This window comes from Leptonychotes weddellii, chromosome 10, assembly GCF_054177405.1.
Source record: "Leptonychotes weddellii isolate Sample4059 chromosome 10, ASM5417740v2, whole genome shotgun sequence".
Classification (NCBI taxonomy): domain Eukaryota; kingdom Metazoa; phylum Chordata; class Mammalia; order Carnivora; family Phocidae; genus Leptonychotes; species Leptonychotes weddellii.
Window position 1 is genome coordinate 103,089,000 of NC_138378.1, and position 23,147 is coordinate 103,112,146.

Below are 23,147 nucleotides of genomic sequence, written 5' to 3' on the forward strand. Positions count from 1 at the left end.
ACTCAATTCATACATGCTAAAATGTCTAGTTAAGAAACACACACACACACACACACACACACACACACAGCTTTGCCATGGAAACCACAAGGACATGTCTGGTTCAGACTCCATAGCACATACCACAAATAACAGTCCATCTTCTAAGGGCAGATCTTGTATATACACAGGGAAAGCCCAGAAAATTAAACAATTGCAATACCCCAAATATAAAACTTATTTTTGAATCCCTTTTTTTCAAGTCTGTTTCAATATATCTAAGTCTTAATCATTGTTATTAGGTACATTTGCATATGCCTGTCATTTTCCTTAAACAGAATTTCAGACTGGGACCTCATGGATAAAAAGGGGAAATGCAGGGAGAAAGGGCACACTGAAGTCTCAGATAACACTTCTGGATCCCACATATGAATATGGGAAGGTCTGTGTTTCTACAGAAAGCAGCCCTGTCATTATTGAACAGAGCCCCAATCCTGATTAAGTGAAGGTTTTGTACCTACAGAAAGTATAGGAGATGCCAGGAGGCCCCCTGGGAGGGAAAGAAGTCTCAGGGAGGGGGAGGCAAGAGCAAGAAGTCCTACTAATCGAGAGCATTCTAGGTCTGGCAGGCCAGGTTTTGTTAGTACTTCAAACTGTCAGAAGTCTGGTATGATAAAGGCTTTGATCTCTTCCGCTGGGCTATAAATTCCATGAAGACATGGACAACTTCCAATGTGTTTATCACTATCCCCAAGCATGGAGCTCATTGCCTGGACCATGGTAGCTGCTCAATAAACGCTGAATGACTGAATGAAGATGTTTAATAAATATCCTTCATATCTGTGATTCTGTGGATCTCATCATCCTTCAGCTGGGATCACAGGGGTGACCGTATGGCTGTTCAGAGTGATAAAGTAATAACCACCTGCCACTCTAACCATGACATATTTTTGGAAACTATGATTTTGATCCACTGTGGCTTCAATCTGGGAGGCCATGGTTCATGAAGACTGATGTTCCAGATACTAAAGTGTTACCCAGGCTCAGATGGTTAAGCGTCTGCCTTCGGCTCGGGTCATCGTCCCAGGGTCCTGGGATCGAACCCCATATCGAGCCCCACATTGGGCTCCTAGCTCAGCGGGGAGCCTGCTTTTCCCTCTCCCTCTGCCTCTCCCCCTGCTCACGCGCACGCTCTCTCTCTCTGTATCTCTGTGTCTCAAATGAATAAATAAAATCTTAAAAAAAAAAAAATTAAAAAAATAAAGTGTTACCCATAAAACACGAACATACTTGTACATTTACCTATCCCGCAGGACTTGTGAACACTTTCTACATATAGGTTCATGGGCAGTACTTAAATCTCTAAGCTCCAAACTCTAGCTAACTTCAACTTCTATCAAATTCCCAGCCTACTTCCACAGGGATTCTAACAGTTCCAAGCTATTTGCATAGCCATTTACTCAGACGAAGAAGACACAGGCCCTAATTTGGGCAATGGTGGTAGAGATTCAATGAGGTATGTAATGTTTGTTCCTTCAGAGACATTATAGTTCCACATGAAAAACTTGGTACTGGACCCATGTACTGACCACTAAGCAGAAATTCTATTTGTCTACTGTCAGCTGAAATCTTCCATTTTTTTTTAAAAAAATATGAAAATAGCTTCCAACATTTTCATCATCAACACCATTTATCCACAACTCTAATTCCTCTACTACTTTTTCTCTAATCTAAATAGACCAGTAGATTGCAGATAAATCCTGTAACCCATTTAAAAAAACAAACAAACAATCTACCTGATGAGTCTAGATAAGGGGTTGGCAAGCTTTTTCTGTAAAGGGCCAAACAGCAAATATTTTTGGCTCTGTAGGTCATGTGTGATCTGTTGCAATTTCTCACTCTGCCATGGTAGCATGGAAGCAGCCATACAAAATAAGTAAAGAAATGGGCATGGCTGTGTTTCAGTAAAACTTTATTTACAAAAACAGGCACAGGACAGGATTTAGCCTGCAGGCAGTAGCTTGCCAACCCCCGGACTAGAGAAAGGAAATGCTCCTACTTGTAGGAAACGCAGTGGATTCACTTACTTTGCTCTTTTGGCCATCTCATTTCCATCCCATCTGGGGCTGTATGGATAATTTTTTTGGGCCTGGGAATAAAGCTGTCCACTGTTGGTAAAGTGATAGACGGACTGGAATGTGAGAGTTGGCTGGTCCCGAGGGAAAAACAGGGGCAGGTCGACTGCAAAGACAAAAGAAAAGAAGCAAGTTAGGGCTTAAATGTATGGGTTAAACCTGAATGTTGGGTACAGACTCTATCTGAACCACAAAAACTGCCTGAGACTTAGGTAAAAGGTATGGAGAGAGGGAACGAGAAATACCAAGGTACCTTCCCTGCCTTCAAGGAGTTTACAATCTAGGTACATAAATGAAAATCACACATAAATAAATATAACCAATATGAGGCATGACGGGTGGGTGCTGACAGATGCTATGAAGTGTTCACAGAAGCTGGGCACTCCCAGCCATGTGAACGCCTCCGTGGCACTTACTTTGTCCAGGATTCCATAGAGAAGTTAGTTGATTATCTGTTTTCAGTCTCTTTTAAATCATAAACTCTTCAAAGGTTGGGCAGTACCTTCCTCATCCAGCATTTGATGGAGGGGGTGGGATGGAGGCTGTCCTTAAAGAATGGATTTGGAATGGGGAGCAAGAGAGCAGGTGATAATCTTTCTACTTTATAGGATACACCACTGGACCACCAGCAAAAATAAAGTTATCACTTTACTTCCAATCAAGCAGTGAATTCTGATACTCAGCACTTTGAGGCTTCTCCAGATGTGTTACCACATATAGTTCCTAAACCAGTGGGGGCTCCTTAATGGAACGCAACAGGGACTCATCTGAACACTGCATTATATCTACTTTGAGGGTGCAGCCTGATTCCAGTGTTGGCTGCTAACAAGTATTATGTGCTTGTATCTGTTCATTTTGAGGTCCTTTCACTCAATTCTTAAAAATAAAATGACTCCTTTTTAGTTTGAGGCAAACCGACCCTATAAACACAGACTGTTTCAATAGCACATTCTTCAAGGCATATATTGTATATTTGTGTGGATGTTATCACTTCCAGGGCAAAGAACAGGCACATTAACTTGGGAAAATATAATAAGGAGAAAAAAATGTGTATGGAATTTCCTAGCTTCACAGAGTACTTTTACATATTTTTATCTAATTTGAGACTTATAATTCCATGAAGCAGACATTATTTTTACCATGTGCATTTAACAGACGAACAAACTTGAGACTCCAAGAGGTTAATTAACTTGCCCGTGCCTTAGCTAGGTGGAGGCAGGGTTCAAATCTAGACCCATGGTGTAAATCCTGAGCTCCTTCTATTGGGCCCCATTGCCTCCTGCTCACAACACATTCACCGTGTTATCATTACAGTTTAGGAAGCTAAAATCTCTACTGTGAAGAATGTACAAGATTCATCTTTTTGGCTACATGAGGCAAATTTATGAAAATACACACTAGCTAGCTGTGTATTTGTCACCATGCCAGTGTAGGGTGACATTTGACTTGGGCTAGGCCCTCTAAGCATCCAGAATGATTTCATGAAGGAAAAGTCAGATTCGCAGCAAACTTCAAAAAAAACCAAGAAAACAAGAAACAGGAAAACTGTCCAGTGGCAGGCCCTCTTAGGCCACTGGGTCTATCTGACTCTGACTCAGTGCTGCAGGGGGTTTCTGCATATGAATCACAACCCCCAAAAAGCGGGAAGACCGTGAATATCCACTCATTAAGTCACATTTTCCACGTGCCTCAATGCAGTTTCAGCACATGCCTATTTGTGCCAAAGCCGAGATTTAGTAACATGGAGGAACAATACGAAGTATGAAAAACAGACTGACTCAAATTAGAAATAATCCAATTCAGAAAACCCTTTTGAGTCCCTTTACATTACAAAGCATGATTTGTAACATCTTCAGTCATTTTGAATAAATATTGCTTTCTAAAATTAAGTTTGTATCTTTTCTGATTACTCACTGCATCTCCTCTAATTTTAGAAAAAATGCCCATTCACATATAGTTTAATTTCACTTCAATTGTTTATATTACATGTTAAATATCCAAATATAAAACAAGATTCACGTTAACCCCCAGAGCGGTCATCAACAGCACTGGTGAAAGGTATTTAACCTGTAAGCTTCCCTTCAAAAATGCAGTCATTTTGAATAATAGAATTCAGTGGCAATAATTTGCCAATTTAAAGTAAGCACAGTCACATTCAGGATCAAAGTAATACAGAGAATACCACAGTCTTCATGACTGTCAAGCTACCAGCTTTTTCTGGGCTTTGGAATACATTATATTTTTTGTTCCTGTTATTTTGTTTTGTAGAAAATGAGTTGCTGGTATTTTGACATGCTGAAAAATGATTTTCCCACCTAGTTCTGAACCATCCACTTTGACCCCCTAAATGCCCAATTAAGATCAGAAACAATTCAAAATGTGAACGTAAATTTATTTACCCAGGCAAGTGAACTGTTCTGATTAAAAGAAAAAAAACTGCCAGTCAGCTACATGCTGGGATGTACTGTGATCCCAGAAAAACATTGATTGCATGATTATTTCTCCATGGAGCTTTTTCTAAAAAAGTATAGTTGAAGCCAATATTAAAATTTGAACACAGTAGCTGGATGATCAGCAAAGCAGGAATGGTCAGAGTACTTGAGAAATAAAGTCGGTAATCTACATATGAGAAAATAAAATTCAAAAAATATAAATACCTTATTCAACTTAACTAAATGATATCCTATCTGTATCAGTCAGCAGTCAATAAAAGGATATTCTTTAAAAAATGTTCTGCATAAAAGAGTTAATAACTAAAATGTTTATGAGAAATACTTTGCATTTTTCTTATAAGAATGATTTGAATGGTACAAATTAGTCAGAATTAAAAAAAAAACAAAACACAAAGCTTGTTTTCCTTATCCCCAAATGTTTCTGCCACTTAATGTTTGCCTATAAAGCTAACTCGTGATTTTTTTTTAAGGTTTTATTTTTAAGTAATCTCCACACCCAACGTGGGGCTCAAACCCAACCCTGAGATCAAGAGCCGCATGCTCTGCTGACCGAACCAGCCTGGTGCCCCTCACTCATGAGCTTCTGACACAAAATAAAGTAAGACTGCAGGCCTTCAAACAGCTAACTTGCTCTGAAGGTACTCCCGGGGTTCCAAGCCATTTGGGCTCACAGCTTCAGCTAGATCAAAACAGAACATTTTAACCATTGGATTCCTTCGAACACAACCCACCTACCAGCTCCAGTTTGATTCCCAGAGGAGAATCATTCCATTTGGTTCAGTTACTCATCGTCAGTACTATTTTGACAACTGCTTCCTATTTCCTTCTTCCTGTATACAGAGACTGATTTTGGTCAGCTCTCCTTCCACGGAAGGGATGGTCCTCACTTGTTCAGTATAATTTCAATAACCACTGCCAAAGTATTACTTTCTTCAAGAACTTGTTGAAACAAGTCCCTGCCAAAACACTTGCGATTCTGTATGACCTGGGCATTTCACAGCATTCCCTCACAGGGCCCTGCTGCCCTGGCAGAGGGCAGGGATCATGAAACTCTGCACCAGCTTGCCCTGTGCTGGACAGTCGCTGCAGGGAGGAGTCTCACGGGTCACAGTCCCAGAGCTCTAGTGCTTGTTCTCCAGGCAACTGGCAGCCATGCGGCTTTGAGAAGGAGCCGAATATGGACCAATAAACTTCGCTGCCTCTCTCTACACCACGCTGGGATTCGGATGGACAGATGCAGTTTTGCTTTCTCTAGTAAACAAGCTTAACTGTCCCCAAATGCTCATCCTTTCACCGTAAGACGACTTCATTAGAGTTGTATCTAAATTCATAAGACTCTCTAGAAATTTGTCACTTCTCCAAAGACCTCACGATGGAAAAATGGCCCCCAACAGCCAAAAGCAATACCACATCACATAGGTGACACACAGGACAGCTGTCAGATACTCCCTCAGAACATTTCGGGCAGAGTTCTCACAAGTTTGATCATAGGATCTTTCCAGAAAAAAAAAAAAAATCTAATTATGGCAAGATTAGGACAAGGTACATGAACAGTAAGTAATGGTAACTAGCAGTCTGGCACAGAGAAAGGAGAGAGAATAATAAATAAAAGCAGATTTAGGAAATCAAAAATAATCCCAGTCTGGGGCCATTCAGCAGAGAACGAAAAGCCCAACCATCCCTCAAGCTATTACCATACTGTAAGTAATGTTCACTCCCAATCTCAGTAACCTGGCAGACACTCTTGGTTCCCTACCAAGAGCCATCCATTCTCCATTCTTTTTTTTTTTTTTTTTTTTTAACAGAAGGAAGGGAGGAGGGAGGGACAGAGGGAGAGGAAGAGAGGGAAAATCTTAAGCAGGCTCCACACCCAGTGCAGAGCTCAATGCAGGGCTTGATCTCATGACCCTGAGATCATGACCTGAGCCAAAATCCAGAGTCGGACACTTAACCAACTGAGCCACGCAGGTGCCCTCCCATCCTTCTTTTTTATGGGTAGAGCCTTCCTCCCACTTCAGAGTCCTAAAGTGCTGGGTATTCACTCTCTTCAGCCTTCCATGAGACCAAGGCATGGAAATGTGACTCAGTCCTGCCAATGAGACCCAAGGGGAAGTTGGCTAGGGGTCTTCTGAGAAATATTTTCCTCTCTGAGTAAAAACATGTATAAGGAGAAGCCCCCATTTCATTCTTGCCTAGATCCTGTCATGTGAGATCTTGAGGCTTGGAGCTGTGTATCCACCTTGTGACCAGGAAAGTCAGCCTGACATCACTGAGCTATTGAATTCATCAGCTCTGGAATGCCCAGTTCTGGATTCCTTGTTATGTGAGACCACTGCAAGTCCTAACTACCTAAACCTCTTTTAATCAGGTCTTCTCAGACTTGCAGTCAAAGAAAGGCATCTAAAGAAATGTTATTTCTTGCAGCTTCTGTTCAAGAAGGCAGGATAATTGAATAACCAATTTCAGAAGTATTTCCACCAAGCATGGTTGAAAACATTCAAGGCACATAAATAGGAAAGTCTGAGTTGTCAGGAAAATGCAGTTCTGTGAGACAGTTCAATACTTGAAAATGCCAAACAAATGAGGGGTTAACCATAATTGCTTCCCTGGGAGTCACATCATCGGATATTTTCATCCTTATTCACAAGTCAGCCATTATTTCATTTCTCCAAACCTTCCAAACGCTATATTGCTGTGTTCTTGGGTCAGTAGGGAAGATACTCATGCCTTCACTTTGTGGTGGTTACAGTGGTGTTTCCATTTTCAGTCCTCTGTAGTCTCTCCAGTTCCTCGAAGCCTCATTAGCAGACAGTTTTAACCCCACGTTGACTTGCTGTAAACGCCCCTCTAACGATGACTCCATCTGAGGTCAACTCTCCCTAAAAGCAGTTTGCTCACATCTCACTCCCAGGCTTCCCCTGCAGTGAGCACAAAACCACCCATGAAGTCTGCCATTTATTAACTGACCACCCCTTACTGACACCCTTTTACTAACTGCACACTAAACCTTTGAGACACACGGATTCTAACCACTAGAAAGTGAAACACCACATATCCAAAGCACTTGCCTACAGGAAATATAAAAGGAAAGTTTTCCAGTTCAGAAGTAATCCTACCCAAGGCATTAAAAATCGAATGGTGTCTCCTTTTACCATCCCTGCCCTACATTTAAGTGACAGGGGAGACTAAATATTAACCAGATTTTGTTGAGCTGGCTTCAAATTTTCATTATCTTTTGTGAGATGTGATCACAAAGACAGGTTATCTGTGGGGTTGTAATATTACCAAACTAAAGCCTGATCCCTAAATTCTCCTGTACATTCTAAACATCCTAATATGGGAGGAGACAGTGTGGTATGGTGGAAAAAAGCACAGCCTTTGGAGTCAGATAAAAATGAGTTTAATTCCTAGCCCCACCATTTATTAGTGGTGAGGCCATAGGCAAAATATTTCATCTCTCTGAATCCTGATGTTCTCATCTGCAAAATGAGGATAATTCTTTTCTCAGCACTGCTGGCAAGACTGGACAAAAGCAGAGCAGGTCATAAATAAATATGCATTCCCTTCCCCTTCTCCCCCTTTCTTCTTAGTTGGTTTGTTTGGTTTTCAATCTGGCTTTATCCACTGTTCCATGTATGTGAAATTTCTAACCATAGCATAAATGCTCACAGCACGTAAGTTTTAGCTATTTTGATGGCACTTTCTAAACTTTGGACAGACCTTCACATCTCAGCATATACAGTATACAGGAAATAGCTTAGCCTTTTCTTGATGACAGAAAACACATGAAAAAAATCATTATACATGATGGCCTCGAGTGTCAAGGAAGACTTAGCTTGCTCTTTCCCAATGCCTCCTACGTAAGGGCCAGACCTCTTAAACTGTGCACAGGCAAGAGGTGATGTGCTCTCAGAGCGGCACACTGAGGTCCCCAGGGCTTACCAGGGAGTGACATGTTGTCTGCCCCGATGACAAGCTTTCTCTAATTTATTTGTTTCCTTTTCCCAGCCAGTGCCTTTTTGCTTTACCACTTCTCATCAAGGCCAACTCTCAATGTCATCTCTCTTTCTTCCCTCTTCTCTTTTCTCTGTCTACTTCATTCCACATGTGTCTCAGCTTCTGAAGAGTCGGGTGCTGCTGACAGTCCTTCCCAGGACCAGAACTCCGTGCAGAGCCGGCGCTGCATGGATGGGAGGTGAGGTGCTGTGAGCTCCAGGGTGCCTTCCTCCAGCCCTGCTCAGTGAGCGTCTCCTCCTCCTCCTCCTCTCGTTTCTGTTTGTTTCCTTCCAGGTTTACGGTTGTCCCAGATAGTTGGAGTCACGGGAAATCTGGTCTCTGCTTATATTTTGTTTAGCATTTGCTTTTGAGGTACTTTATAGGTACAAATGAATCATCCCAACACCCAATGAGACATTCACATAAAACTGGAAGAAGAACCTCAAGATAAAAGGGATGCCATAGTGCCGGCCAGTGAAGAGTGAGGCTCTCTCACCCTGCCCACAGAGACGAGCCCAGACTGAACAGAGTAGGCTTCTCCTCCCACGAGATCAGAGGTTCTCGGCTGGAAGTAAGCATCAGTGTCACCATGGGATCAACACTGCAGCTGCGTGGGCCCTACCTCAGACCTCTGATTTTTGAAAATGCACCTTAAGTGATTCTGATATGTCTCCCCAGGTCGGAATCACTCAGACGGTGAGCTCCTAAGGGTGAGGGTCAGCGATGAGTTATTTTAGTATTTCTAGTCTTTGAAAGAGTGCATGGCACAGGAGAGACTCTTAATAAATGCTTGTTGAACTGAAGGAAAGGAGCATGTAAGGGAACTGCAAATTAAAACGTCAAGGCCATCCCATTTCATACCCATTAGATTGACAACAATTTTAAAACCCAACAATGCTCAAGTGTTGTCAAGGTAGTGGGAATTCTCATTCACTGATGAGCCTGCAAATTTCTATAACCTCTTGTACAAGAGAAGTGAAGATGTACATACTTCATAACTCAGCTATTCCACTCCTAAAATACTATCACATGTACATAAGAAGACACATAGGAGAAAGTTTGCTATAGCACTGTTTGTGATAACAGAAATTGGAAACATCTCAAGCGTCCAACTACATGAGACTGGATAAATACACTGTGGTATATTCTTCAGTGGAATATCTTACAGTATATATATTCAATTCAGAAAAGCATTTCCTCAGGCCTGGCTCCTTGTTCAATCTCTCAATCGGCTCTCGCTTCTGTGACATAGTCCAGGTCCCACCTTCTTCCAGGAAGCCTTCCTTGCCTGCTCTGTTGCTCGGTGATTTCTCCATCTTCCACAGCCACATAGTCCAGTCATGGCAGGACTGCTAACAATTCAGTGTACTTGATATTTTATATCCTCCGCATGTGTCACACTGGGCTGGACACAGAGTAGTTGGCTGATATATAACCAGTGACTGGCATAGATCATAAAAGTGAGGAAACGTTGATTGCACTAGACATGTAAAAAAGGAAACATGTTTTTATGAGATGCAGAAAGAAATCAAGCGACAGAGAACACCATAAATAGCATTTAATACCGTTTTAACTTCTATCTTTAAAAGAACGTAGTCACAAAAAAAAAAAAAAGAACTTAGTCACAATAAATAAACTCCTGGCCTGGGAGGATTAAAAAAGAAATCTGGCTAAATTAGGGAAGAATCTGATGAAAAGAATCCTTAAATTAGTTAAAATATATTCAAATGCAAAGGCGTTGGCACTTAAAAACTAGGCAAAGTCTTTAAAGCTCCGTAAGCTTTCAATTAAAAAAATTCATAGACAATGTACCAAATGTAGGTGATTAGAAGGAAAGGACACATTTAAGATAGTTAAAGTAGAGGGATTGACACTGGTCAGTTTAAATTCCAGTCTTGAAAAACTGGAACATCCTGCCAGGTACAAATTTACAAAAATTGTGACTACTCCAGAGTAAAGGATGACTAACATAGCCTTTGAAGAAAAAAAAAGTCTGAAACTAATCTTGTTTTATTAAAGGATCTAGTTATGAGCTTTATATTCTAGAGAAAACAGCAACAAGTATCCAATGTGATAAGCATTCCTGGAGCACTGACTATGAGCTGGCTCTAGGGAGGCCATGTGACCAAAGCTGGGTCCTCCTCTGGACAGTGCCAGCATGCACTTGACTCTCACTGTCCTCGGGAAGGGAGACAGTGGTGAGGCTTATAGTTGAGGTAGTAATCACCATGGGGTATGGGGTGGGAAGAGAATCTGTCTAAAACCTTCCAGAAGCCTCGGGGCTAAGTCAGTTAAGCGTCCAACTCTGGATTTCAGCTCGGGTCATGATCTCAGGGTTGTGAGATAGAGCCCCACGTCGGGCTCTGGACTGGGGGTGGAGCCGGCTTAAGATTCTCTCTCCCCTTCTCCCTCTTTCTAAAATACTAAAAACAAACAAACAAAACAGCTTCCAGAAGCCTTATTAGATGGGCAGAGCCTTGAAAGACAAGTGGGATTTTGACAGGCAGGTGCAACATGAGGATTCTGACTGGGAGGGGAGGGAGAAAGTGAGGGGATTCCAGACAGAGGGAACGGTATTGGGCAGCCAGAACAGAGAAGAGTATGTCAAACTGTGCAGAGTTGTGAACACAAAGCAAAGGAATATGGACACTTTTCTATGAGCAGTGTTAGCCTGGAAAATTCCTAGAGGAAATATCCCATCCCACTCACTCCAGAGGGTCAGAAGTTTTCTTATAATTTAAATACATAGTATAAATCCTCCAGAATGGAGAGTAGAATGCACAAATCAAGAATCACTTTTATTTATTATTTATTTATTATTAGAGAGCAGTTGTGCACTCCTCAGTATGGGGATTGATTCCTCCTTATAAAACATCTCTTAAGACTTACTGTGTGTCCCTTATAGTCAGGGGAGGCTCTGAAGGAAAAGCCTGATGATAATGGGCTGTTGGCCATTTACAGGAGTCCTCCATTTTCTCTCAAACAATTCTGACTTCCTATGTGGACAATCCATACAGTAGGGACTGAGATTTGGGACTGGATTTAAGATTGGGATGGGACATAGTTTAAGTCAACTATCTGGCAGTGCTTAGAAACAATGCCCCTCAAGAGTGACTCTGTGTTTCCTCATAAGATGGGGTTAGAATCCCAGGTCACCATGTCATTCTGCTCTACAGAAACCTCCACTAGCTTATTTTTTATTTGTACATTGCACTTTCCAAGCATTCTCCATTCCAGCTTTATAGTGTGCTGAGATGTTAAAATTATAGGAAAATGTCTGACTCACTAGATTAGGTGGTATGGGGTATCTTCCCTAGAAATGTCTGAAGAGAAGCCACTGCATTCTTTGGTGGCTTTAGGTTCAGTTCCATCTGGTGAGATGGACAGGAAATAGCTTATCTAGGTGAACTTGAATGTTCAGGTGAAGAAGGCATGTGCTCTGTATGGGGCGAACTAGGCTTCACTTAGTAGGTGTACGACTTTGGCATATTAACTGGTCCCTCTGAGCCTCTCTCCTCATCCATCAAATGAGCAAATCTCTAACTTCTGGGTTGGAAATAAAGTGTGTGTACAGTATCCGGAGCCTAAAAGGAATCAAGAACAGGACGGTATACTGGAAAGAATATGATCTTTGGAATTTGACAGATCTGGGCTTGATTCCTACTCTCCCAGTTACCACGTGGGTGACCTCAGGCAATTTACTAAACTCCCTGAGTCTAGGTTTTCTTATCTTTAAGATGGGATAATACCTACCTTGCAAGGCTGTTGAGTGCTTTACATGATATAATGAATATATATAGAATACTTGGCACATAGCAGATATCCATAAATGAGACCTATGATTACTCACTTTCTCTTAGAAGCAATTAAAACAAACAAACCTGAGTCTATATAATTTCTTTTTCCAACCTGACTTCCAGCCAAGAAAAATACCCATAGATTAAAAGTAGCCAAATTCTTTCAATTAAGCTTCCAATTTAGTTCTGCCCATATTTCTATTTGAGGCAAATTCAGGAGTCCTCTGGAACTCTTCACTCTGAATTCTACAATCTTCTTCCTTCAAACAAAAAAAATCTGGAGGATCTAAGGTCAAATGGGGTTTTGTAGCAAAAGCTGACCATGGACCAGAGAACAGCTGAAGACAGAGGAAGCCTGGTGAAAACGTGGCCAGACCGTTTCCTTTTGTGCTTGGATACCGCACTGCTCCCTCCATTCGCATAGGTGGTTCCTGTAAGTTAAAGGCTTTTTCTTTCTTTTTTTTTTTTTTTAAAGATTTTATTTATTTATTTGACAGAGAGAGAGAGAGAGGGAACACAAGCAAGGGGACTGGGAGAGGAACAAGCAGACTCCCCGGTGAGCAGGGAGCCCGATGCGGGGCTCGATCCCAGGACCCTAGGATCATGACCTGAGGTGAAGGCAGATGCTTAACGACTGAGCCACCCAGGCACCCAAGGCTTTTTCTTTTTTTGCTAAACATTTATTTGTAAGCGGTTTTGCTCTTTGAAAAAAAAAAAAAAAAAGACCAGAAATACAGTCAGTCTTCATATATTTAAAGATTACTATTTGGTCTATGAATTTCCATGTTTTTGTTTAGTGGTTACCGTTTTGGGGCCTTGGTCATTATTTCTTCTGTGAGAATGGGTGGGGGATGCAGTAGGGGAAGGGGAATGGATTCATGTTCTTCCTTGACAGCAATTCTCATCAGAAATGTCGTTTGAGAGGAAGGTATAATTGCTGTCGGAAACGATGTTTTTCAATGGCCCTACTCTCCTATCTCACGAACCCAAATGAAAGAGAAAAACTGTGTAAGCCGAGGTGATCCTGTGGAGGCAAGCCCTTGAGCTGACTGAGCAGCTTGGCCTGTACATTCAAATGTGAAGGAGTAAGAGCATTTTCAGGCAAAGGCCGGATCCAAAGGCTGGATCCGAGTGACCTGAGAAAAGCAAATTCACATTCAATAATTGAGACTTTATTCTTGGAAGCTCCAAAACTTTTCTCCTTTTTACTGATTTTGATTGACATCCTTCTAGGGTAGACTTCACATTTACTTCTCTCAGATCTCTTTCTAAATGACTCAAAGTGAAAATTATAAATATCGACTCTCAGAGTGGGCCGCATGGTCACGACATCAGGCACAAGCAAGCCAGTCCTTATACGAATTGTCTGACGCCTGCCGTCTGTAGTCTCTTGGTTCCCTCCACCCTCCCTCACAGCTGGGGCTATCTGGTCTGCACACCTCTACGCTACGGGCCGTCTATGGGCACTTAAGCTGCTGGGGGCTTGGGAACTAGCCCGCCAGGTTCTTTGAAGGGGTAAGAGCCAGGCCTGGAGGGCTCCCTGCAAGTAAAATACACAGACTTTGTGACCCCTCTTTAGCCAACTCCCTGCCTCTCGGCTGTGTTTTGACAGGTGTGCTCACAGGGTAGAGCTGAGCTGCAAATAGGTGAGATATTTACTTTAAAATCTCCATGTCTTGTCAAACAGAAGACACACTCGTTAAACAGCAGTACAGAAAAGGGCCGTGGAAATCATCTGTGTGTTTGGTAACTGAGTAGCCTGCAGTGCGGAGGGGTGAGCCGCCTCAGCGGCTGCCCTGAGAACTCCGGGACTCCTGACCCCACATCCAGCAAGCTACACTGGCCATGTCACTTGTAACCTGGTGCATCTCCTGGCAGGAGCCGAGTGGCTGCAACTACCCCAGCTGCTTTTATAGTAAGACTTTGGGGTCTTCGTTACCCCAATTCTGAAACATCTCTTGCCACAGACAACAGTTAGGCGTAGGCAGTTTTTTGTTTTTGTGGTAGTTTTTGGTTTTGTGTCTCATTCTAATAAATATATGTATTTTTAATGCTAAGAAACAGGATAGAAATCAACATTTATCAGATACCTACAACATGCTGGGTACTTTCTGCCACGAGATCCTCTCTTGCCCCTTGTCACTAGGGAGCAGGCCTGTCCCTGGGGTAAGCCCGAGAACTTACTTGTAGCCATGAAGAAGACGGGCTACTCCCGGCCCATCTGGGTCTGGAGTCCAGGTTCTTCCCACTGCAAGTGCTACCAATTATATTTACTGCTTGTTTCTGACATTCTGGAAGGAGTTTCTCCTCAGGGGCATTTTGGCTCATCTGCCATCTCAGCCAGGGGTTGCTGTGGGCAAGCAAGTTCTCTGGCGGTTGACAAAGAAAGCATACAAGAGAGGGAGAAGAGGGGTCGGCGTGTATAGTCACAACAGATCTGGAGGAGGAGGAGGCGTTTGTCTTTCAGACTTTGTAAGTTATGCTCAAGGGTACAATGATCTCAGACTTTTAAGACTTCTTATTTTTGATGTTTCAATTTTCTTGTTTTCTTCCCTTTGACTGGGAAAGCATTTTATGTTCATATCTATGGGGTTTTAATGGCATTTGACACTGTTACTCATTTCTGTTCTTCTCCCATGGTTTCCATAACACTATATTGATCTGCTACTTCCTTTCCTTTTAAAATATTTGCGGTCTTTTCTCCATCTGCTTAACAGCCCCTCATTCCCAAAGCTCAACTGAGGGACTTGTTAACCCTGAAGGCTTGGCCCTCAGCTTTCCTCCTTTAGAAAGTCCCAGAAAGTCCCATCTATCGATACTGACTTTATCCAGGAGACCTTGGTTAGTCCATATGGGCTAGAACAGGGGGTACAATTAAGGTAATGAAGCTGGCATCCCGAGTGCAGGACACGTAGAAAAGCAATTCCTGGACGCAGAGGAAGCATACTGAGTTACTTCAGGTGTGAACGCTTAGTACCTGAGGACTTCAAAAATCTCTATTTCCTTCCCTGACTGCTCGCTCGCCTGCACTTTGGGCTGATAATGCCAGACGCCTGCTGAATGCCATGACTTAAGTTTTATGGCTTAAATATGTTTTCACATACACTATCTCATGCGTACGTTTCAAGCTAGGCATATTACCCCATTTACAGGTCAGAACACAGACACTCAGAAACAGAAAGCAGTCTGTTTAGAATTACAGTTATAGAACAGCACTGGACCTCAAATCCAGGTCTTCAGATTCTGAACCCAGTGGTTCTGGTGCCATTAGAATGTTCTGCTATCGACGGGGGAAGAATCACACTGCATGTCTGAAATAAAAGCCACCACTTGCTCCCCATTCACTCACATCCAGGTTCTGCCAATATTCTGTCACCTGACACCCTTCCTTCTTGTTTCCATCTCTGGACAGGCTCACTGTTGACAGCACATCCTACAGCCACTGTCCTATTAGGAGGGGACTGGCGGGGGCTGGGAGTCATGTCTATTCCCACCGTGGAGAAACAGAAGTGGGGATGTATATTTTAAACAACAGCAACCCTACTTTACACAGCTGAATACACTTTGTAGTAAGCCTCCCACGTCCACCATTTTAGGTCTGCTGCAAATACTAAGCGTTCACACCTGAAGTAACTCAGTATGCTTCCTCTGCGTCCAGGAATTGCTTTTCTACCTGTCCTGCACTCGGGACGCCAGCTTCATTACCTTAATTGTACCCCCTGTTCTAGCCCATATGGACTAACCAAGGTCTCCTGGATAAAAACATAATTTTTGAATGCTAGTGGGGACAGCTCAGATGAGGCCTATCTAGCTTTTCCTTCTAAAGAAGGTGGGGTACAGCCATCAGGCTCTGGTTACAAGACGAAGACTCGAACACAAAAGTTGGAAGTTCATATACACAGAACACTTAAGGACAGAAGAAAAGAATCAGATAGGAATAAAAAAGAGAGGGAAGTTCGAAAGGGCTTTAATATAAAGTACCTTAAACTGGTCACAGCTCAGCAGAGCCTGATATGGACTCGACAATTAACCTTCTCATTTAGCCTGTCTGCTGCCCTTACAATAAACAGCTATATTGACCTGCCCCATCTTATTCATGACCCCTTACCAATACTCTGTGGGATGGAAAACTCTTTGTTTCCAGAAGCCAAATGGTTCACTTGAGGTGTATCATTAATTGGTTTCATGGAAAAACAGGTTTGATTCTTTAAATGTTCAACTTACTAAGTCATCACTCAAACTTAGCTCATGGAAACATTAAACGGAAATCTGCAAAGGAGTGCATGAGCAGGCACCAATAAGTGGAAAGAGAACAGAGGAGGAGAGGTGTGGGAATCCGAGGTCTAGAGGAATGCTTTAACAGGTGGTGCCATATCTCATGCGTGTGCGTGCATGCACGCGTGCACACACACTCCCTCTATCTAAATTTATACATGTGTGTATATGTGTGCGTATTTGGCTTAAGAAGCAGGGCAGTTTGGGGCGCCTGGGTGGCTCACCTGGTTAAGCGACTGCCTTCAGCTCAGGTCATGATCCCGGAGTCCCGGGATCGAGTCCCGCATCAGGCTCCCTGCTCAGCACGGAGTCTGCTTCTCCCTCTGACCCTCCCCCCTCTCATGCTCTCTCTCTCTCAAATAAATAAATAAAATCTTTAAAAAAAAAAAAGGTCAGTTTAAGACTTGTACAAAAAGAGGACAGAGAGCTGCTTGTCTGAACCTCAAAGTGACCATGAGCATTCCTGACCGTGGGACTGGTCCTGGCCCGGGAGGGTTAAGGCATCTTTTACCATTGTATGACCTATGGCATTTTAATGATTTAAAAATCAGTTATGACTTGGTATGAGAATAGGACCAAATGCATGATTATCAGTCAAATAAGAAAAGAGTTTGTGAGTTTATACATAGATTTATCAAGACTCTGAGTTGCCCTGACTGACTCCTGTGCCAAGGGAAAGGGATTTCGAGATGAAGGAGAAATGAACTCTGCCCTACAAAGTTCATCACTGGGAAAGGTCAGCAAACCAAATGTCCATGGTCCAGTGTGAGAAGTCTGGAGTAGGAGGCTGCGTTACTTGGTCTGGGGTTCAGATGAAGAGAGACTGCCTACCTACTACTTAAGCTTTGCTTTCTTTTTCTCATAATGTGCCATTTTTCTTGAGCAGATAATAAAAAGTAGATCATGAGATCAACAGCCTTGGCTTTGCTGAGGTGCATCCCTGCTGAACTGTCCTGAGGTTTCTGGCTGACTAAGCTGCAGGTCCAGGGACAACTCTATTTTGTCTCCCAAGCGGCCCATTCACCTGGCCGTGGCAGAGAAAGCCAAGGGCAAACCCCACAGTGGCTCCGAGGGGCCACTCGGGCAGGACAGCGAGGGCCACCAGCTGAGTGTTTTACTCTTGTCTATGTTTTGCTCATGAGGGGCCAAACTCTGTGGCCAAGAAATACTATGTTTAGACAGGCTGTGCTGGTCACTGGGACTGCAGGACCAGAGCAGGGCGACAGGCCCCTGGGCCTCATCTGAGGAGTGGGCGGTTTCTGCACCAGGGCTCAGGCTGAGGTAGGAACGCTGGAGAGCTGTGCTTCCTGAATTCGCTGGGGTGAAGGACCTAGTTTTGTTTTAATTTGCAACCTGTCACGGACGAAACTGAGTAACTGAAAAAACAATTACGTGTTTGGATGTGGCAGCAATGTCAAACTGCTACACAGGTCTCTAAATGTTTCCTCTCAATGTCTGTGTCTCTTCAGTCAGGTCCGAAGCAGGTTTGCAGCCCACACTGGGAGCCTCCGGGGCAGGTCTCCTGACACACTTCCGATTGTGCTACCGCCTACCGGGCAATCTGGCCACTGGACCCTCCCTGAGGGTCGGTCTGAACAGTGACAAGTTGTCCACCACACCTTTCTGTGCGGCTGGGGCTGGCCCTGTGCAGACCCTACGTACCTCTTTTCTCCTCTACCTCCTCCCTAGCTGACCAGTCCCTCACTTTCAGTGAGGCTTACTGCTGTTAAAAAAAAAATTGGGGCGCCTGGGTGGCTCAGATGGTTAAGCGTCTGCCTTCGGCTCAGGTCATGATCCCAGGGTCCTGGGATCGAGTCCCGCATCGGGCTCTCTGCTCCTTGGGAGCCTGCTTCTCCCTCTGCCTCTCTCTCCCTCTCTGTCTCTCATGAATAAATAAATAAACTCTTTAAAAAAAAAAATTGTCCTCCTGACTCTTCCTAATGCCCTCTGTCACCTCGTAGGACAAACACCCACTCTACCACACCCTGGTTACCTCTGCTACCGCTCCAGGAGTCCGCTTTCTCACTTCCTCTCAGAATGTTCCGGCTACCTCCTGTCTCAAGTGAAATCTGGCTTTCTCTCATGACCACCCCGAGTAGAAGCTACTCATTTTCCCAGACCTGCCTACACCCTCAAGTCTCACCTCCCATTGAAAGCTCCTACCATTTGGCCACATCAGCTCTGTCCATCCTCCGCTGTCATCTACGCAGGCTCCTGGTTCTATACTAACTGTACCTCTACACCTGCTTCAAGCCTCCTCTCCATTCTGATCTCTGTAATCATCCAGTGTTGCTTCATCAGATGAGGACAACCCATCCCAAACCTTCTCATCTATTTGTGCTCCAGTCCCAAAATAATAACTTCTGCAATCCTTGTCTCTGACCCAATTTTCGGCTACTTGCTGAGTATCTCCACCTGCTTATCCCATAAACACCTCGAACGCAATATATTAAAACTCATTGTCTTTCCACCACTTTCTGGTCCTCTTCTTAAGTTTCTGCTCTCCACTCAGCTAGCCTAGCCAGGAATTAACACGGGATTCTGCAATCCCTCCCTCTCCCTCCCTCCCGCCTCCCACTAACTCAGTACCTCACGTTACTCTGTCTGGACTAGTTACCCCAAAGGGTTTTCCTACCCCCGGCTTTCTCCCACTTGAATTCGTCCTCCCCTCTGCCAGCAGACCCATAGCCTCACTGAGATAATGCCACATGCTAAAAATCCTCGCAAGGCTCTCCAACAGTAATAGGATATACTTTGAACACCTCACATACAAAGCTCTTCATAACCAGGCACATTCCTTCCACCTCATCTCCCGCTACTGCCTTAACTCGTGCACCCTAAAAATGCAATTTTATGAATTATTCCCTATATTCTGAATGCACCCCATCTGTCCAGGAGCACACTGTTCTCTCAGTCCAGGACATTCCTTCCTTGTTATCTCCAGAGAAATTTCTAGTAGCACTTCAAGACCTAGCTCTGGGACATTTCTATAGAACCCCACAGAAGGGGGGTATCCTACATCTGCATCACAGGGTTTCCACACAGCAGCTGCATTAATGTGTTTGCATACCTGCCTCCCCGACCTGCCTGCAAACTCCGCAGTACACCCACCTGTTTGTGGACTGCGGAGCCTCACACAGGAGTCGGTCCATCGTAGATGCTCAAGTGTTTGCTGAGTTGACTTGAGTGTACACAAGGCTTTTTCTCTTTGACAACAGAACCAAGTTTTTAACCTCTGCATGCCCTGGTGCTACATACACAGCAGGTCAGCAGGTGAGGAATGAAACAGTTATGGAGCTGAAGGCCCGCTGACGGAAGTATGTCAGAGTGACCGCTGTTGAGCGGGCACAGGGCAGAGTACTTTTGCTTTTCATTATACGTCTTTCTGGAGTATTTGCTTTTGTAACCATGTTCATGTTTCTTTGATAAAAATAATAAATATAAAATTCTTCGTCGGTCATGAATAATCTATTGCTATGTCTACGAACCGCAAACTGCATTTTCTGTACATCTGAAAGGACAGGTCATGTTCAGAGAGCTTAACTCCAATCAGGCTGCATCATCAGTGTGTGCCAATGACCAGGGGCGAGACTGGCGTGAGGGGCCACCTGCAGGTCACTGGCCCACGGAGCCCACAGCAGCCCTGCAGAGAGAACGCATTTGCTTCGACGAGTTTGCCTACTTACAGAGATCATTATTATCAATGTGTGTATGATGTTTTTTAAAAAACTAAGAATATACTTCAAGAAAATGTAATTTTATTTCTTCTAATTCCCTGACATGGGTACGGGAGCAAGCCTCTGAAAGCTCTTTCTGTCAGTTCATAAAAAACAGAATTTAAATACAGTAGGCTGAAGATTTTCATGCACACACATGCATGCATGTTTGTGCACGCATGTGCACGCACACACACACATTCGGTTAAAGGAAGTGGGCCTGAATGCTGGACATCCTAGTGCAGGAAGGGTGAAACTGAGATTTCTACTGAGGACCGTTGTGTGCCAGAGTCAGGGACCCAAACATCAAGAAGGTGACCCAGCTGTGCATGGCAACAGACTGAAGCAGCACATTAGCCAGTGTGGATCACAGATACATTCTTCCAGAGGTCAGAGATGAAGATACATCAATCCTTGCTAAAAACATCCGACGGCTGCGTGGTACAGAGACATATTTTGCTGTGGTATGTAATTTCCTCGGTACTTAACTATAAAAGTGTACCAGAACTGAATTCTAGTGCTCTTTCTAAATGGGAGCTGAGTCACAGGTACCTCCATGCTGTGTCTGCAGTCTAACATGGGTGACTCACGTCTGTAAAATTCTGAGAGAAAGTACCAACCGACCCGTTGCTTAGTCATCTTCTGCATGGATGCTGGGTTCATGAGCTCTGTAAACTATAATGAGCGATCTAGCCTTTTACCATCTCTTTATTCTTTTCTAAACAGTACAAATTACATCTCTAAAAATAACTTCATCTATGCAAGTGAGTCACTTCGACCTGACAAGCTTCCACAAGTTACCCAGCTAAAGTGTAATATTTACTTGGGAAGGGACAAATCTTCCTGTCATTTTAGCCCCATTTTTTCTCTTTTTTTATTTTTATTTTTTTGAGATCAAAATTTGGTAGACTTAGGGAAGGGGGGAGGGTTTCATCAAATGTTTTAATGAAAATATGGTTTGCTCTTAACCTCTGACATGGGCAGGGGTTTGAGGTGGGGCGGGGGAGGAATCCTTTGAAAGCCATTTCCAACAGCTTATAGAAACAAAAATTTTAGGGGTGCCCGGGTGGCTCAGTTGGTTAAGCGTCCAACTCTTGATTTTGGCTCAGGTCATGAGACCGAGCCCTGCTCAGTTCTAGCCCGCTCCCTCTGCCCCTCCCACCATCCCTGCTTATACTCTCTCAAATAATAATAAAAAATAAAAATTAAAAAAAAAAACCCAATCTAATATTTCAGGTTTAAGAAGAATTGAAAGACTGCACTCTTAGTGAGGGGGTGCTTACAGACTGTTGAAAGAGAAATATCAGTAATCTTATTTACTTTAAAATCCTGAACTGTGAATTTATGATGTTTTTGACAAAGGAACCAGCCACGCTAATAAATGCATATGTATTCAACATGAATCTTTACTGTCCCAGTGGCTGATTTCCATCACCACGCCCTGGATTCTCTAGCTCTATAACTCAGCTTTGGTCTCCACCCACTTGCTGGGTAGCTGTCCAACCCTCAGGCCTGCCTGCTGGTCTTGGGCTAGCCTTTCTTGGCCTCGTGTTGCCAGCCCTCACCAGGCCCATCCCAGTTAGGCAATAAGCACAATGACTTCAACCAGAGGCAGGAGCAGGTTACCTGCATGGAGCTTATGCCTTCATAAATTAGGCAGCAATACTGAAATGTCAAAGCACTGTTGACTTGAACTCTGACTGAAGCCAGAGAAGACTGGAAGGGTTTCTTATCAGTGCTGGTCAGTAATGGAATTACTGCTACCTCTAGGCCTAGAAAGTTCCCAGTGCTTTTCAGCTTCTCCTTTAAGAGATTAGACCATAGGGCCTCAGTCCGAGGGCCCCATAAACAACAGCTCCCAGGGAACGGAGGTGCTTTAGAAGACAAAGATGAAATCACTGGTCCATTTGAAAATTCCCCAGGAAATGGCCTGCCAAGCCCACTGCCTGGCTACCCCCAGGGCAGAGGCTGAGTCACCTAAATCCTTCCTGACTCCCAGTCACTTGCCTTGTCCTGAGGAGGCCAGCTGGAGTCACCTGGACCCTGCTCTTAGCCCTGGTGAGCAACCAGCCCGGCAGTGGCACCCACCGCAGCCCGTCTTGCCTGCTCACTCCTGCTGGGTCTTCACTCATTCGGCCTTAGCCCCTGCCCGGCCAACACCACCAGGCCATGACCCACAGGAGCTCCCCTTCGCTTCCACACCCACCTGCAGGCTCTGCCACACACACCCTGGCTCCCCTGGAGGACAGGGGGTCCCCTTGTCTCCCTTCCCCCCCCAGAGCTGATGTTACCTCACCTAAGCCTCTTTTCTCTCATGTGAAATGGGGTGAATAACCACCGCCTTCCAGTTTAGTGATGATGAAAAATGACCCTGGAAGTGAAAGTGTGTCACAGGCTGCAAATGCCCTCTGACTGCCAGGCTCCCCTGCCCCCAGCCCAGGCCCAGCACAAGGCTGTGGAGCCCCTGCCGCGTGCCTAATCCCATGCGGGGCACTGCGCATAATCACATCACAATGTAACGCATCACTTAGATGTCCTCTTGGACCTTGGCAAGCAAATGAACTGGAATAATGAAGCAAATACACATGACAATTAAAAAATCATCTCAGAAAATATATGTTAAAGTCTCATAATTATGTTATTTGTGTTTTCTTTTAATTTATTATGTTAGTCACCATACAATACATCATTAGTTTTTGATGTAGTGTTCCACGATCCATTGTTTTCGTATAACACCCAGTGCTCCATGCAGAACGTGCCCTCCTTAATACCCATCACCAGGCTAACCCATCCTCC

The 23,147-nt window shown here is 43.9% G+C and overlaps 1 protein-coding gene across 7 annotated transcripts in view; it reads right to left on the reverse strand.

Moving 5' to 3' along the window:
• BABAM2 (BRISC and BRCA1 A complex member 2) overlaps positions 1 to 23,147 on the reverse strand; it is a 389,902-nt gene that overhangs the window by 32,666 nt on the left and 334,089 nt on the right. For 4 of the 7 annotated variants that reach the window (XM_081796995.1, XM_081796994.1, XM_081796996.1 and 1 more), the window contains 2 exons: positions 14,545 to 14,729; positions 2,067 to 2,220 (listed from right to left, as the gene is read on the reverse strand). In XM_081796995.1, coding sequence (XP_081653121.1) covers positions 2,067 to 2,220; positions 14,545 to 14,729 — 339 coding nt within the window. Of the gene's footprint in view, positions 1 to 2,066; positions 2,221 to 4,640; positions 10,044 to 14,544; positions 14,730 to 23,147 lie in introns of those variants that run through there. The other 3 variants (XM_081796997.1, XM_081796999.1, XM_031039354.2) reach the window with 3 other exon arrangements.